Source organism: Sinocyclocheilus anshuiensis, unplaced genomic scaffold (genome assembly GCF_001515605.1).
Source record: "Sinocyclocheilus anshuiensis isolate Anshui unplaced genomic scaffold, SAMN03320099.WGS_v1.1 scaffold544, whole genome shotgun sequence".
Classification (NCBI taxonomy): Eukaryota; Metazoa; Chordata; class Actinopteri; order Cypriniformes; family Cyprinidae; genus Sinocyclocheilus; species Sinocyclocheilus anshuiensis.
The window spans coordinates 922,101-940,890 of NW_015555763.1; the positions used below are offsets into that span (position 1 = coordinate 922,101).

General features: G+C 35.9%; 1 protein-coding gene across 1 annotated transcript in view; it reads right to left on the reverse strand.

Annotated features, from left to right (window-relative positions):
* The window catches only part of LOC107674028 (echinoderm microtubule-associated protein-like 1), a 46,007-nt gene extending 28,580 nt beyond the window's left edge, over positions 1–17,427 (reverse strand). The window contains exon 1 of the mRNA XM_016467888.1: positions 17,028–17,427. Within this exon, the coding sequence (XP_016323374.1) occupies positions 17,028–17,094 (67 nt within the window). The 5' untranslated portion in view covers positions 17,095–17,427. The remainder of the gene's footprint in view (positions 1–17,027) is intronic.
* Between the last annotated feature and the right edge of the window lie 1,363 nt (positions 17,428–18,790).

Genomic DNA, 18,790 nt, shown 5'->3' on the forward strand with positions numbered 1-18,790 from the left:
CTCTTTAGTGTAGATGCATGTTGATTTTATCAGACGATGCCGTGATTATAAATGAGATTGACTCCTGGTTAACATGTATTTAAAGGGGTCGTGTTTAGTCACTATTTAGTGTGGTATTTTTTGACAATATTCACTCATCATGACAGTAAAATAGGGCATTCTAAGTCAATATACTGCAGTATTTCCTCTCTCAGTCAGTAGAAAATATGGTTAACACCCGGTCATGCATAAAAAAAAATACCGTCATGTACCGTGAAACCGGTATAATTTAGAAAAATACCGTGATATAAATTTTTGGTCATACCGCCCAGCACTAGCTCAATCCCATTTTGCTTTAGACAGTTTAGTGCATGAATTGAAGTCAAATACCTGTCTGAATGTTTTTTCCATCCTAAGAAAGAGAGACAGAACTGATCTCACACAGACAGCATGGCCACCACGAGACAGATTGTGCTCTTACTGCACATAAAATGAGATTGAAACTGAAGTCCAATTCCTGACCTATTGGCCTGACTAAGCACAGACATTCATTCGCTGCTTTAAAACCACTGCAAAGAGTTTCAATGTATCCATGCTTTGAGAATTTCAATGTATCAATACATGCTGCTAGGTGAAAGTCCAGGAAGCGCAAACTTAGCTGCAAGATATGTAAATCTTGGGACATAAACTCTGAAAGCTTCACATTAAGTACTTAATAAATATGAATATATATCAGGTGTATTATCAAAAAATGAAAACTAATTGTTTAATGTTACTTTAATCTCGCCAGCTACTTTTTGATCATCATGAAATACAGAAAAGAATGAAACAGTTGTACTAAATTATTAAATTAGAAATTGTAAGATTAGGCAAATGTGTTGAACAAATACATTTAACAGTTACAAAAATGTTTGAGTTAATGTTAACAACAATTTTGATTTAAAAAAATAACTAAAATCAAGAATCTAATATTACAAATTAAAAATTCACAATTAAAAACTATAACTGTAATGGTACTCAATATACTGATATTCAAAAAATAATACCAATAATGCTTTAAAGCCATTAATAATGAGCTAGCATAAAGCTACATAAAAAGACAGAAGGGCACTAGGGCAGGGTAGAAAGTGTTGGTGGATTATCAAAGCAAAACGGACTCTCTTTAATGTCTCTCTCAAAGCGCTGGGGCTGATTAATAATGCATCTCTGGTCTCTCTCCAAGTCTGAACCTACTAGCTGACTCACTCAAACCCTGTATCTGCCCAGAAATGAGTCTCAACAGCAGCAGGGTGCTAAGATTTGTAAGGATTATCATTACACTGACAGTGAATGTGATCATGTTCCTTTACTTTGGAGGCTTGTTTCCCCTTAAAATGAAGGAAAATCTGGAATATCCCATATCATGCTTAATAGAGCTGCCGTATAATGCAAATTATCCATTGTTCAGCAATGTTTTGTGGCTGAAATCCAGTCATTTTAAAAGGAATCCATACAATCTGGAATTTCGCACAAGCGTGAAAGATTTACACATGCAGATTTCGCAACGGGTTCGAGTTGTACTTACAAATTCGCTGCACTCACCAGCAGAAAGCTGCATGGTTTGAAAATGACTTCTTGGAGCACTACTACACTACTGACAGTGGACTTTTTTATCTTTGAAAATTTGCTGAAATTTCGCTACTGTGACCCCAACAAGAAAAATAATCAAGGTAAAAAAAACAGCATTCAGAAAGAGGCTATTTGTAAGTCACCACCATTTTTTTGGCTGCTTCATACATCTGTCTTCAAGTACGAGAGAAATGTGACTTAAAAACATATTTCATTCCATACTGAAAAGTATAGATTAAAAATTAGCACACTGTAGTTAATGAAAATAATGCATTTTGTATGCTTAAGAATATTAGCAGTTAGCTTAGCAACATGTTAACAGCAAACTTAAAACTGCCCACGTAGGCAGTAAACATCACAGAGCAAAAACCTTTTTTTTCTGAAAATGTTTTTTAAAAATATGCTAATTTTGTGAACAAAACAAATGCTATCCCTTAAATGCTAAAATACATTATAGGGGCAAGAAAATATATTTATAATCTTGCAAAATGTATTTTGAAAAATTTGACAAAATAAATATAAGCTAAAAATATGAGGTAAATAAAATATAAACAATACTGCATATAACAATACTGCAATATTAAAATATGTATTTTTTGCCATATGGGGCAGCTCACCGGTTTTTGTAACAGCGCTATTGTGTAAACAAAATGCATCTGGTCTCAGTGAGTATCAAAGTGAATCCTCCCAGAGCTTTTCACAAACCATTCTCATCAACCAATTGGCCTCTTACATAAAGAGTTCACGCTGAGAGACACAGGGAGGATCTCTGAGAGAAAGTGAGTAAAAGGTTTGTGTGTGCTTTAAGAGGATTACAACCGCCTGCTTTCCCAACCCACTTTGTTTTTGCAACCTGAGTTCACAGATCCAAGGTCAGTTCATTGAGGACCCATCTGGAAACTCTGGCGATAGTAAAACAGTGCACTATCTCAAAGTGTCAGTGTTTCAAAGAAGGTGGCTGGACTGTTATATAATCCAGCAGAGCCCCGAATGAAGCAAGAGAACAGTGTGATGCCAAGCTATTTGCAAGATTACAGGTACATAATGAGGAAAAAAGAAGGCCTTTAGTAAATAGGACTTAGGAGGTAAAAATAGACGCATGAGATCATCCCAAAGACCTCACCTGTGACCTCTGGCATGGAAAGAGCAGGAGAAAGAGAGAAAGCAGGGAAGAGGTGATGAGCAGTGCCAAACTGTCCCCATGAGAGAGCCAGAGTTTCAATCCACCTTACATCAGCAAAATCTACCTTCAGGTCAAGCTGTAATCAACCTATTAAAGCCGATGTCTTCTACCATTCTGATTTAAAATCCCTTGTTAGTGTTTTATAATTGCGGCTTAATCTTTACAAGTTAACATTATTGACTTGATTTTTACATTTTCTGAATAGTAAGTGCCGGTGGAGTTTAGTAACTTAGCCTTATCACCACAAATCTAGGGTGTTGTGGGTGGTTGCCAGCAAGAAGCTATGTGGTTGCTAAAGTTTTGTGAGTGTTTTCAGCTTTTAACAATGCAGTTGTTAAGATATTCTAAGGTGATGATACACAGGGCAACTTTTTGAGCAGTGGTGCCAAGCGATGTTGCTTGGGCACTTTCCCATTGAGAATGGGCAATACATTTCTATCTGGATACTTTAGATCGGTGGTGGGCCCTGTGTCCGTCATGGGCCCTGGTTGCCAGTTGATGGCAACATTGCTCAAAAAGTTTCCCCGTGTATCATCACCTTAAGTGTTGTTAGTGTGTTGTTATGTGGTTGCAAGGGTGTTCTGAGTGTTTCATTTGTGTTGCTATGTGGTTGCTAGAGTGTTCGGAGTGTTTTTTTTAAATATTAATATGCAGCTGCTACAATGTTCTTAATGTTTATAGTGTTGCTATGCAGTTGCTAGTACGTTGTTGGTGTGTTGCTAGGGTATTCTGAGTGTTTCTATTGTGCTACTATGTAGTTGCTACAGTGTTCTGAGTGTTTTAGAGCATTGCTAGGCAGTTTCTAGGATTATGAGTATTTTTTTAAATCTTAATATGCAGCTGCTAGGATGTTCTTAATGTTTATTGAGTGTTGCTATGCAGTTGTTAGTATGTTGCCATGCGGTTGCTAGGGTATTCTGGGTGTTTTATGTTGCTATGCAATTGCTATGGTGTTCTGAATGTCTTGAACTTGTTGCTATGCAGTTGCTAGGATGTTGTTAGTGTGTTGCTATGTGCAGGGCCGGATTTACCTCTTTTCGTGACATAGGCAAAACAAATTTTTGGGCCCCCCCTTCCCTATTAATATAATAGGCCTAATATTACCACCACCCAAGCAAACAAAAATATTTCTTAATCAGTGAAACCGTTACAGTGTTTTCTATCGCAATAAGTGCTTGCGTTCAGTCAATAAAAATCTAATGTAGTTATTTGTTTGAGAACTGAGAAAGACCATTCCATTAATAGGCGCGGCGTCGTGGCCACATAACCACTTTGGGAGTGCATTATTTCTTTAATAATTTTAACAGCCTGGAGTCACAATCACACATCAATTGTTCAGATGATTTGTTTCAAGACATTTGACATGTTTCCGTCCTGAAATATCATGTGTGTTGAACTAGCTAATTTTTTAAGCACTTCATCTCAAACGTTTCGTTGCAAATTCCAAAATGTCATTTTAGAGCTAATAACAGAGGCTTGAGCCATTGATATGCAGGCTAACGCAGTTATTAATGCAGCTAACGCAGTTATTAGCGAGAGAGAGAGAGAGAGAGAGAGAGAGAGAGAGAGATTAAGTGTGTGTGAATACGTGCGTCTGTGCATCTCTCAGCAGTGTTCAGCAGCAGCATCGACTAATAGCGAATCTTTAATTTGAACTGCTTCAAGAATTTCTCGCTACTGAGAAATGTCATGTAGCTTTTCAGCAGCGAAACTATTTTATTGATAAATTCGCGGGGCAGCGCTGACAACAAGTTTCTGTCAGTGTGTGTGCGTGAATTTCTTCCACCTTTTTTATGAACAGAAAACATGCTTTCCTTCTCCCATTCTCTCCCACTCTGTTTGCGTCTGTGAGAGAGAACAAGAGAAGGAAATCGTAAAGGTGGAAGAGATGGAAATATTTTGTCATTTTTACCCTATTGTTTGTTATAATTATTTGTTCGATGTCTTCTGGGGTTTTGGTTATTTTACTGTTGTAGATATCTCATAGTATAACAAAAATATATACCTCTTTATTGTGTTTGGGCCCCCCCTGGACGAGCAAGCATAGGCACGTGCCTAGAATGCCTATGCGTAAATCCGGCCCTGGCTATGTGGTTGCTAGGATGTTCTGAGTGTTTCTCAGTATGTTGCTATGCAGTTATGCAGTTACTAGTATAAGTGTTTTTTACATGTTGCTATGTGGTTGCTAGGGCATTTTGGGTGGTTCTTGCATTCAAAAACAGCTAGCCGCAGCACAGCAAAACAAAACAGGCTCCAGGTGTATTGAAAGTCAAACTTCTTTGGTAACACTTTACTTGAAGGGGTGTGCATAAGACTGACATGACACCTTCATAATCATGACATGACACATGTCATGAATATGAAGGAGGTTTTATGCATGTTTATGACAACTGTCATTAAGTGTCTTTCGCTCAGTTATGTCATTTTTAATGCAAATATGACATTATTTGACCTAACCCTAACCTAACCCTACCCTTACCCCTAACCATAGCCCATAACAAAGACATCTCAAACAATGTCATCTTTGCATTAAAAATTACATAACTGAGCGAATGACACTTAATGACAGTTGTCATAAACATGCATAAAAAACCTTCATATTCATGACATGTGTCATGTCATGATTATGTAGGTGTCATGTCATGATTATGAAGGTGTCATGTCAGTCTTATGCACACCCCTTCAAGTAAAGTGTAACCACTTCTTTTAACTTGACACAATATCTTTAAAAAAAAAGCGTTACTCATGGTGCAAGATGCTAAAAAATAGAGACACATCACAATGGTTGAAGATCTCCATCTAATGCATATTTAAAGGCATCAAATGAAAATTCAAACTATTTTCTAAATGAATTTTGTTGAATTTATAGTGAATGATTCAACAATACATATGTTTCTTTTTTTATTTATATTGTTTTTAATAAAAATGTCATAACTTGAACTTCCAGTGAAACTGGAAGAATTTACTAACAATTTACTAAAAAAAAATAGATTTATATTTTTGTATTATATATATTTGACCGCAAGTTCGTAGTCAGACCTTCCTCCATTCAATCAACAACTGATGGACTTTCAAGTCCAGCCCTACATATTTTTCTTTCTTTCTTGATAATCCAATTCACTTGGATGCACATCACATCACAATACATTATACTTCTGTCGCTACTTCCATCACATTGTGAATTTAAACTGAAAAACAATTTAAAAAACAATGCAGACAGATCAAAGAACATATCCTGTGTGAACAGCCCCTTAGCAAGCACCACCAATGAGAGGACGTTGAAATTATCAAATGGGGCATAGAGGAGAAGGTTTGCCAAATGGCTTGATGGGATATTAGTGTACATCTTTCTCTATCTTTCTCCTTCCCTCTCATGCACTGCTTACTATAAAAAAAGCTGTTAGCATGCTGCCGGCACCTTACTAGCATGTGTAAGACAGGCAGCAGAAGCTATATGTGTGTTTACGTGTGTGTGTTCATTAATCACAACAGTCTCCATCCCCACAGAGAGACACCAGACAGGACTGAGTCAGTGACAAGTGATGCGGAGATGCCTGCAGTGTTGTTCCCTGTTAATCTCCTCCAGGCAGCCAGGGAGGCAGAGAAAACAACTTTGTATGAACCGCAGAGGTTCATACAAAAAATTAAAAATTAATGAAATTAAAACAGCACTTCATAGAATGTAACCCTCCCTCCAGTCTCAGAGGTTACCGTAAACAAAGCCAGAGTACAGCCAGGAGACCCTTCATTTAGTGTCACGTAGCGCATTCATCTTGTGGAAGTGTGAGTGTGTGTGTGTGTTTAGGTATTTTAGGGACAACGGTGCTCTAGCCCCAAGCCTCGCTGTTAGGATGCAGGAAGTGGTCGGGCTAAGAGAGGATTAAAGGGATACTGAGCCGATCCTGATCAGCAGTTATCCCTGTGCTCTGGAAGAAAGTGCACAGGCCTAGCACGCGCTGATGTATGGGCTCATGAGACTGTTGAAAACAGAGCCTGTTGTGTTGTTTTGGGATCAAAACTGCCATATGTTTTTGTCCTACAAATGAGTTGCTGGCCAGAGTTGTGGTTCAGCAGTGCAATGTTTAAATTGTTTGCTAGCAATAATACTATAAACGTTTTGTGCCTTATTCGAGAAATATGAGCAAAACAAGCAGAAATGTGATGTACACAAAACAAACTTAGATTTTTTAAAAATACTCAAAATAAAAATAAAAAAGTCCCTAAGCAAAGTTGTCAGTAGGATGACGCGAGGAGATAAACATTTCTGTTAATAAGTCAAGAGAACTTGGCCAAATATCAGCTGATTAATAATATCAGCCTGATCGAGATATTTTTAAGAATAAATTCTTTCTATTTAAATTTCATGAATGAACAGATTATTTTCACAGTCTAATATATATTACTGTTCAAACGTTAAGTGTTTTTGGAGGGGGGTGTCTTCTGCTCAACAAGGCTGCATTTATTTGACCAACAATACAGTAAAATAATAATATTGTGAAATTTTGTTACAATTCAAAATAAGTATTTTCTATTTTAATATATTTTAAAATGTAATTTATTCCTGTGATGTCAAAGCTGATTTTTTTAGCAGCCATTACTCCAGTCTTCCGTGTTACATGATTTAAACTGCAACACATATTTTCAGGATTCTTTCATTAATAGAAAGTTCAAAAGAACAGCATTTATATGAAATAGAAATCTTTTTGTAACATTAGTTGCTTTTACTGTCACTTTTGATCAATTGACTGCATCCGTGCTGAAGTATTGTGCTATATTGTAATTTTTTATTAAAAGGACAGTTCTCCCTCAGTTCACTAATATTTACTGTATGGTAGGGATGTAACGGTATGAAAATTTCTTATCACGGTTATAGTGACCAACATTATCACGATTATCAGTATTATCACAGTATTGTTCAAATGTGCTGGAGATGTTAAAAAAGTACCGACACATAAATCACTTCAAGTTTTATATTTAAAAATCAACAAACAACAAATTAAATGACTTTTTGTTTGCATAATCACTAAAACAATAACATTACCAATGATGTTCGGATTTTAAATGACAACTTGACTGACAACAGTTTAATAGCATGTTGAAATCTCTAATGTAAATGTTCAAATAAAGCTTTGAAAAAGTTTAATAAAAAGGTAAACCTCACATTTCAGCCTTTAAATAAAGAAAATATATCTTTAAGATAAGTCAAAAAGGTAATTGATTAATAAATGATTATATGTATTTTATCTGCTCCATAAATAATTCTAGATAACTTATCTGAATTGTTTAAATGTGTAGAATCCACATAAGCTTGTTTTTCATCAACCGGTCAAAATTTACAGCAGGGCATGCAAATTAGTTTTTGGCCTGACAGAAACTGCACACAGGCTGAATGTAAATACAGGTCTCTGTAGCAGGTGGCGCTTATGGAAAAGCTGAATTACAGCTGTTTCCCGTAACCTCCGTGGACAAAGCAGTATTGCTGATTAAAAACACTACTTTATACTGTATTATGACAGCACTTTTTTAAACTAAATTTCAATACCGTGATAATACCGTGTACCGTGATAAAAGCATTAGCAATTAATCGCATCATGAAAATGTGATACCGGCATATCCCTAGCTGTGCGCACGTGAGACTGTTACTTAAAACTGTGCTTTATGCTGGATAGTACTACTATAGTATTATAGTAATGATAATTAAAAGATGAAACAGTAATAGTAACCGTGGGGAATTTTATCATGATTTATCATCATAATCGCTAAACCTCACATTTCAGCCTTTAAATAAAGAAAAGAGTTAAGTCAAAATGATAATTGATTAATAGATGATTATATGTATTTTATCTGCTCCATAAATAATTCTAGATAACTTATCTGAATTGTTCAAATGTGTAGAATCCACATAAGCTTGTTTTTCATCTACCGGTCAAAATTTACAGCAGGGCATGCAAATCCGATCTGTTCTTTGGCCAGACAGAAACTGCATACAGACTGAATGTAAATATAAGTCTCTGTAAATCCACTCTCTGACACTAGGTGGTGCTTATGGAAAAGCTGAATTACAGCTGTTTCCCGTAAACTCTGTGGACAAAGCAGTATTGCGATTAAGAACACTTCCTTTAGGTATTACATGGAGCGAAGATGATATAATTAATTCATTCATATATGCATTTGTATCCCTTAGCACTCTTTTAAAACCTCCCAGCTTTTCCGCCCTGCTTTCACTCAAAACGAAACTACTCTGCATGCTGTGCGCACGTGAGACTGTCAGCACTTTTTTTAAACTAAATTTCAATACCGTGATAATACCGTGTACCGTGATAAAAGCATTAGCAATTAATCGCATCATGAAAATGTGATACCGGCATATCCCTAGCTGTGCGCACGTGAGACTGTTACTTAAAACTGTGCTTTATGCTGGATAGTACTACTATAGTATTATAGTAATGATAATTAAAAGATGAAACAGTAATAGTAACCGTGGGGAATTTTATCATGATTTATCATCATAATCGTTACATCCCTACTGTATGGCTTCAGAAGACTTGGAATATAGTGTATAAATTGTATGGACTGCTTTAATTTTATTTTTGTCATTTTTGAGCTTAAGATCCCTTGGTCACCACTCACTTTCAAGAGCAGCAGGAGCATTCTTTGAAATATCTCCATTTATGTCTTACAGAAGCAAATAAAATAAAATAAAATAATCAAAAAAGTTTGGAATGACACAAGGATGAGTAAATAATAACATTACTTAAACAATTTCCTTTTAACAATTTAAAAGAGATAACTGTAAAAGGATAAAAAGGGTAAACTAAAAAAATTATTAAAGAGATAGGGTAAATTATTCTTTTAAAAACACAAATTGTCATTTAAAAAGTGCTTTAAACTAATATTGTGCATTTTAGCATGTCAAGAGAGCCTTGCTGCTAATGACACCTTTCCAGACAACAAAACGCACTTATAGACAATTTAAGGAATGCTCTAAAGGACTCAGTGCTGCAAAAGTGAAGCTACACATCATGTCATGCTACTCATCCCACCCACATGCTCCTTGAACTCCATTTCGACAGACTAATCAATGAAGAAAGCCCACTCGCTGAGTCACAGGTGACCTTACTGCCAACCACAGTGAAGAACGGCACACACAACTCTCCAAACAACAAAACACTTATCTGTCTCCATGTTTAATCAGCCAGGGCCTCTGTTCATGGGACCCACCCTATGGCAGACCCTCTCACTCCAGCACAGTCACCATAGAGATGAGAAGACAAAACCGACCTGGAAAAGGCACGCTGGAGTAGAGCAGAAACTGCGGGTTGTGCTGACTCATGCTCTCCTGAGAAATGGCACAAACGGAGGGGAGCTCTGGTGGCAAACGAGGCAGGGAAGGAGGAGAGGAGACTGAGGATTTTGAAGGAGTCGCAGAGGGTCTGACTCACAGAGCAGGAGAAAAGTAGGGCAGCATTAACTCATGGCTGGCTCTGCTTTCCTGCTTCTTACACAATGCTCTTTTCAGCGTGTGTGAAAGCCTGGGCTTTCTTCTCCTTCAGAACCCAGGGCATTGTGCACACATAACAAATGGCCCAGAACAGTGGGTGGGTGGGTGGTTTAAATAAACTGAAGTGTTGTTCTTTGGGTGGGTTTGCGGATGCTGTGCGGTAATGACACTGGATGTTACATGCGGAAAATCACATGTCAAGCCCCTGTGCAGCACAACTGAGCTGATGGAAAAGAGAAAGTGTGTCAGTGTTGCTATTGTTAACTAAAACTATTACTAAACTCAACTATTAAATCTATTTCCTTAATTGAAACAAAGCTGAAAAAAATATAGATTTTAGATGAAAAATGTAAAAACTAGACATGTTGCCTTAGCAACTTATTGAAATACATGTACTAAAATTTTCTAAAACTAAATTAAAATAAAGCTTTCTATATATATTTAAAAACTAAATTACTAAAACTTAAACTAAAATGAAAACTGAAAAGATAAAAAATAAAAGCTAGTTCAAAATATTAATAAATACTATAACAGTACATAAAATTTACTATACTATATATATAGTATAATAGTTTATATTTCCTTAATTGAAATTAAATTTGAAATTGAATTGAAATAAAACAGATTTTAGATGAAAAAATTACCCAAAATAAAATATAAGTTGACATACTAAAATTTCTAAAACTAAAACTGAAATAAAATAAAGCTAAATAGAAATATAAAAAAACAAAAAGTAATAAAAATGACAAGCACATAAAATTACTAAAACTAAAATAAAACTGAAAATATAAAAAATTAAAAGCTCATTCAAAATATTAATAAATACTACAATAGTACATAAAAATACAAAAATAACACAAGTTGTGAGTACTATTTACCCGATATTTACATGCTTCTGCCTCCATGCATAATCTGTTCTGAACAAAAGTGCATTGGGAAAGGCTTGTCATGGCTCTCACTTGTGATTTCGCAGTGGTACACTTAGAGTTAAAAAAATTTCCATTGGATAATGGACGCTCAAACAATACTGAAAAATTCAAACATAAAATCCCAGAAAGCCTTTTGGTTGGAATTATTCTGGTCCACACAACACATACAGTAAATGAAAGACATGCACAATGTTTTGCCATTGCAAATCATTAGCATATTTTGAAGCAGAATTTGAATAATCCTGTCTGCTTGACACCCCCGCAAAGGCCTCTTTGTTTTGGAAGCCCTTGAGAGTGAATGAGTGAGTGGAATATTCCAAAAAACCTCCTTAATGTACAAAAATAGCACAATACTATGCTTTCAGCGGGACGTGTGCTTCAGATGTGTCACTGACACCTTGAACACTGCACTGCTTATGACTAAAAGGCAAAATGCAGCATATCCAGGAAAAACACCTTTTGGTAAGTCACAATGAAGTTTCATGAGTGTCAATCTGTTATTCTGGAAATTATGGAAGCATGTGATATAAACTTAAAAATTAAAAATAGTCACATTTTGTGGTAAGAAATCACAATTTACAAGTAACAATTATGAAACAATTATAAAAAGCATTAGCAAAAATGCATGAGCATTAGATTAATCAAAAGTGACATGAAGGACTTTTACATTGTTACAAAATCTACTTCAAATAAATGCGCTTCTTCTGAACTTTCTTTTCATCAAAATAACTGTAAAAAAATGTATCACGGATTCCACAAAAATATTGACATTGATAATACGAAATGTTACTTGAGCACCAAATCAGCATATTAGAATGATTTCTGAAGGATTATGTGACACTGAAGACTGGAGTAACAGAATTTATAACGGAAGAAATTACGCTTTAAAATATATTAAAACAATTAATTTTAAATTGTAACAAAATTTTACAATATTACTGTTTTTACTATATACCTGGTGGAGTAGATATTGATGATTGATAGGATAAACTATAAGTTTGTATAATGGTGATAAATATGTGATCCTAAACAACTATTGTTTTAGTCACGGGTATATTGTGAGGTGTACTAGTGGATGTGACGTGTTGTGTTGGATATATATATGTAAATTGTCCAGGGTTTAAGTGGAAATGATTTAATGATTGTGGTAATTGAACATTGGCTAATGAATGATGACGTCAATATAATTAGTGATTTGAAAAGTGGGTGGAGGGATTGAATTGCTTTACACACTGAGGAAGGCTTTGAGCCAAAACGTTTGTGCCTTTTCCCATCAGTAATGAATGTAAAATAAAAGAAAAAAGAAGATTGTTCTCGTGAGTGCGGATCATAATTTCCTATACTAAGTAACTCAACAGATTGACGCACCAAAATAAAAAGATCAAGTAACGCAAGAGCGCAGTGCAAACGACGTTGTTAAATTATACTATATACCTGATAAAATAAATGCAGCCTTGGTGAGTACACCATTAAAAAAAAATCTTACTGACCCCAAACTTTTGAATGGTAGAGTATTTTGAAAAAGGAGAGAAAGAGAGAGAGAGAGAGAGAACGTGTAGCACTAATGGCTTCGGTCTTCTCAGAAGGCCAGTGCAGATGATGGTTTCAGAATTGTTATCAGTAACGTAATGCGACAGAGTGCCAGATAAACAGCCAATGCAAGTCATCTGGGGTCTGCCACATAACAGGCAAACAACAGCCGTGTCAATACCACCCATTTAAGGGTAGACAAGATTTATCCCTCAGTATGCAATTTTTTATGAGAGCACAGCTCAGTCAGCTCAATAAATAACAGCACAAGATCCATAATACGAAAAAGGAGAGAAAGAGAGAGAGAGAGAGAACGTGTAGCACTAATGGCTTCGGTCTTCTCAGATAGAAGGCCAGTGCAGATGATGGTTTCAGAATTGTTATCAGTAACGTAATGCGACAGAGTGCCAGATAAACAGCCAATGCAAGTCATCTGGGGTCTGCCACATAACAGGCAAACAACAGCCGTGTCAATACCACCCATTTAAGGGTAGACAAGATTTATCCCTCAGTATGCAATTTTTTATGAGAGCACAGCTCAGTCAGCTCAATAAATAACAGCACAAGATCCATAATACTAAATGAAACTGATGTCTAGCTTTGAACAAATCAGCAGCCCTGGAAGAGTTATATTCTGTATATCAGTATTTACCTCCAAATTCAAGTGACAGCATTCTCACTCACTATCAGTTTTCTTGTCTGGTTTGGTCGGTAACGTGAGCAGGTCTTTAATCCTAATCCTGTTGCACATGCATCCATCAGTGGTTTAAAGGACAGCCAATAAGAAGTGAGAGCCGAGTGCCAAGAACACTTCTCTGGCAGCTGAGACTGAATGAGACAACAGCATTCAGAAAGACTGAGACGTCTGGTAGACGTTTAGATGCCAGAACACCAGATAACCCATTACTCCCTTTGCCAGAACTCACCGCCAATGTTTAATTTGAGTAAGGACATGAGGTTATTTTCTCTCCAGAATCCTTCAGGAAATAACCAAGATGATGGTCACGTTTTGGCTGAATGAAAACAATCATGTAACGGTCAATCACTCAAAAATGAAATCCCTGACGTCACTTATCCTCATGTCTTTCCAAACCTGGAGCACAAAAGAAGATATTTTGAATGTTTCCACAGTGTTTGTCAATACAATGAAAGCAGGGGGCCAAAACAATATTAGATTCCGTTGACTTTTATTGTATGAACAGATATTTTTCAAAATATGTTTTATTATTTTTTTTTTTATTATTGTTTGTTTGATGAAATGTCTTAATCTGAGTAAGGACATGAGATCATTTAAAGGTCAGTCTTAAAGGATTACTTCAATCAAAAATTAAAATTCATAATTTATTCACCTTCATGTTGTTCCAAACCTGTATGACTTTCTTTCTTTTGTGGAGCACAAACAAAGATATTTTGAATGTTTCAACAGTTTTTGTTGATACAAAGCTAAAGTGGACCGAAAACAATACAGAACCCCACTGACTTATGGAGACATTTTTCAAAATATATTTTATTTGATATCATGTTTTATATTTTTTGTTTCAAGAAAGTAAGTCATGTTTGGAATGACATAGTGAACATATGATGAATTTCCATTTTTTTGAGTGAGCTAAGCCTTTAAGGTCGACCTTTATATGACTGTTTTCATTCAGCCACAACATTACCATCATCGTATTGGTTATTTTCTGAAGGATTCTGGAGGCAATAATAACCTCAGGCCTTTATAATATTAATTTCTGGCTGAACTATCACTTTAAGAGTCTAGCTTTTCTTAAGAAAACTACAAGCAGATGAGTCTGAGGTTGGCAACACTTTAAATGAAGGTATAAGGCCTATAGAATCTGCCTAGGAAATTGGTTTGTTGACCCAGTATCCCTACATTAGTGTGGTTGGCTGATCAGTAACTCGTGAAGCATTTAAGAACAAATGACTTCATAGCAGATCCAGAGCTTCGGCTGAGCACTGTACTGCCGGATGACCTCACCGCAGCGCTCTCCAGCACACCCTCATTCAATTACCCACAGTCCTATGCTGGCCTGACATGCCAGAATACAGGCCAGCCATCACAGCAGCTCTCATACTCACTCAGCCGAACAGAGTGAATGCAGAAAAGAAAAGAGATTGTCTTTTTTCCATTTAAGAACTTGTAAAACAAGATGTTTAGAACAAGTGTAACTGATGAATAAGGCCTTCAGCAGATTAAAGGGCTCTTAAATGCTCAATGGAAGGCTTCTTATAGGCTACATGTCTGCCAAGATGATGAAAGAGAAGATCACACAATGCTTTGTGATGTCACCACAACCGCACAATGATATCATAACTTCAGTGTAAACACAAGTCAGTAACCTCTGATGAACTCATTAGCCACCCAAGTGCTCACACGGTAGATATACAGCTATGTCACATGACCCCAGAAACAAATATCACTCTAATATTGTATTTTCAAATCGCAATATGAACTTTAAAGGAGATTAATGAGTGAGCAAACTAGGGATACACCAATATTAAAATTCTGGTCGATACTGATAAGCTGATAGTTATGTTCATGCTATGGCTGATAACCGATAAAAGGTCAGTATTAAAATGAAATACTATTTTGTGAAAAACAAAATACAAAAAACTGAAAACAATCATTTTAAATGCTTTAAATGCATTTTAAAGTGAATTTAGGCATCAAAATATTAAAATGTACAATATGAAACATGGATATTATTTTAAGATTGGCTAAATATTACATTATTATTATAAAATTAATATTCAATAGTATTAATATTAATAATAAATATCAAATAAATTAAAATATTATTGTTGCTGTTGTTATATGAAAAATATTACATTACATTAAAATAATTCATTATAAAAAATTATTTATTTTAAACATAAGCATGCACAATTAAATTTCCAATTTCAGTATATGTGTACTGTATCCACTGATAAATTATAAAATCTCTAACTGATGATAACATTATAATATGATACGAATATACTGTGCATGTCTAGAACAAACAGAATTATAAGAGAGAATGTTGATTTACAGAAGACTAGACTTACTTTTGCAAACAAAAAATTTGAGTACACTGTAAACACTATGATTTTTTTGGAGTCATAAATAAAACAAAGATTATTGGAATATGTTTTACAAGAAAATACTATTTCAGTCTTTCTACTACAAATTGTTATGTTTATTTTAATGTGTTACTTGTCACTTCTTTGTAATTAATTGTGAAATGTACTAGTAATTTCTGTTCAAAAACCTTTTCTACATTTTTTTCAGTGTAGATTGAAATAAACCCTCACTAATAAAGGGTTAAACTACAGTTCAATAAAACATGTACTGTAGAAACTCATGCAAAAGCACAGCATCATATTGTACAAAAGAGCAGGGAGAACTTCAGAAGGCTTTCTTTAGTGCTGTGATGTCATATGAGGTTCCTTAATGCAAGAGATGAATGGTGTTTGACAGAACTGTGACACGCACGTTTATTCATCCTGGAACAAGGAAATCCCTTACTAACCACCTCATCCTCCTCTCTTCTTTTCCTCTTTTATCATCAGCCCTCACCCAAAAGCCTTGAAGCACCAGCCAGCATACAAACCCATGACTACAGATCGCAATCAGGATGGCAGAACAACAAAAACACCCTCAAAAAGGACAACGACCCAACAAATCAAAACCGACATCCTCATTCTTTAGCTTGTCGGAAAGGTCTTGCGTTTCATTTTCAGTGGAGAATGGTCTGATGTAATAAGGGGTAAGATATTTTTCCCTGCATTGTTTTGTTCAAAACGAACACGTCTGTCTGAAAACAACATCAAACACCTTCAATCTATCTCAGGAATGACAAATATGCTTCAGGTACCTAAACACTTTAAGAACCGGAATAACATGACATTTGAGAGATTTCCTTCTAGAAACACTTGCTTTGAGAGCATACAGTGGTGTGAAAAAGTGTTGGCCCCCTTCCTGATTTCTTATTTTTTTGCATGTTTGTCACACTTTAATGTTTCTAAGAAATCAGGAAGGGGGCCAACACTTTTTCACACCACTGTATCAGCGAGAAGCCTGTAAGAAAACTGTCAACTACTATCATTCGTTTCAGATTGATCCATCCCAGCCAAGAGGAATTAAAAACTTTGTCAAAGTTGAGGGACTGAAAAAGGTCATAAAGGTTAACTGCAGCACCTGAGGTAGGCTACCACCGTCCAGCTAAGGCAACATGTTTACCTGGACATGAGGAGATGTAGATCATAAGATGGACAAGCTCTTAGACTAAAGACAGAAAACATGTGATGAGTTTACCGTTGAAGAACTGCAGCAGTGAGGAGGTGTCATAGAGACTGCTGTAGCTGGAGAAGCCGTCCTCCATTCTCTTCCTCCCTTCTTCCCTTTCTCCGATAACTCCCTGTTACTTTCACTGGCTGGCCACTGCAGCTCTCTGTCCATTCAACATCCAGTCTTCTTCTAGGGTCAGCCTGCCAGTGTCAGTCACCATGACAACCCATTCACCCAACACTCAACTCACGCTAACTCAGACGCTCTCCTTGAATAGGACTCCAAAAAAAAGAAAGTTTTTTCTTTCCCGGTTCTTTCTGTGCTGTTTTCCTGTATGCGATCTCCAAAAGAAAAATAAGCCAGTACTGGGCTTGAGCTCTCAGAGGAGTGTGTGCGAGTGTTGGGAGTGTGTGAGTGCTTGTGTAATGTCGAGGACACTCCGCTGAGCTTGTCTGTGAGTCCCGGTCTGACAGTGAAGAACGGACCAATCAGCGTGCAAGGGGTGGAGCCTCTCTCAAAACATAAACCCTCCCCCTCCAGCTGAATGAGACTCCACTCTGATGCTGTAGGAAACGGTGCTGGAGAAATTAAGCAAGAAAAGACGACTGCTGCATTAGAGTTGTCTTAAAATAGAAACAAGTTGGTGTGAATCGATATTCAGAGTTGGCAAAGGGCTACTATTGATTAAGGGTATTTGTGTTTGTTTTTACACACTGATTCAGAGATGTAGTTGTACTTAAACCGCACACTGGAGTAAAGAGGAGTATGACCGTGTTGTTTGTGGGCGGGTGAGGCTAAATCTAAGCTTCCATGTTTCATGGAAGCAGGAAAGACGTTGTACTGAGTAACACATTTTAAACAAAACAATCATAAACAAAACCAACCATATCTACACTATCATTCAAAAGTTTGGGGTCAGTAAGATTTTTTTTCTCATGCTGATTTAGAGCTCAAGAAACATTTCTAATTATTAGCAATGTTGAAAACAAATCGTGTACTGCTTAATGTTTTGTGTAAACCGTGATACATTTTTTTCAGGATTCTAGGATGAATAGAAAGAACAGAATTTGTCTAAATGTCACTGTTACGGTCACTTTTGATCAGTTTAATGCATCCTGAATTAAAGTATTACTATAAAAAAAATCATACTGACCCTAAACTTTTGAACAGTAGTGTATGTGTAATTGTGTATATAAAATCATAGACATATATCCATATAATAATGTATTATTTTTTGTTTGCAATTACAGCAATATTTACTGGCACAAAAAAAAATAAAAAACACTAAAAATGACTGCCTTAAACAGGTACATGAATACTAAAACAACCAATAGAGTTAAAACGAACCATAATTTATGTAACATAGTGCATGACAACAAAGTGATTAATGGCAATGTTTAACTAAATATTTCAACAAAATGTAGCATCATAAATTAGTCTTTTTTTCTATTCAGTTTATTTAAATGAATGACCTAATTCAACAAATACACTAAAATGAATCCTGTTTCCAAATGCTTCATATGAAATAGTGAGTTTAGTGGATAATTTTGATTATTTTCCCAGTTCACTCAGTTCCCAGCTGTAAATACAACACAACAAAAATAGTGACATACTCTAGAGTTTTGTCACGCTACACCACAAATAATCGGAAAAAAATAGCTACACTGCTATACTTTAAAAAAGCTTCTGTCACATTACTTAAAACGTGTAGTTAGTTAACCCCAGCACTGCAGACAGTAAAGAAATGAAGCAGTGCTTCCCACATGAGGAGGAAGGTTTTTGGGGACTTT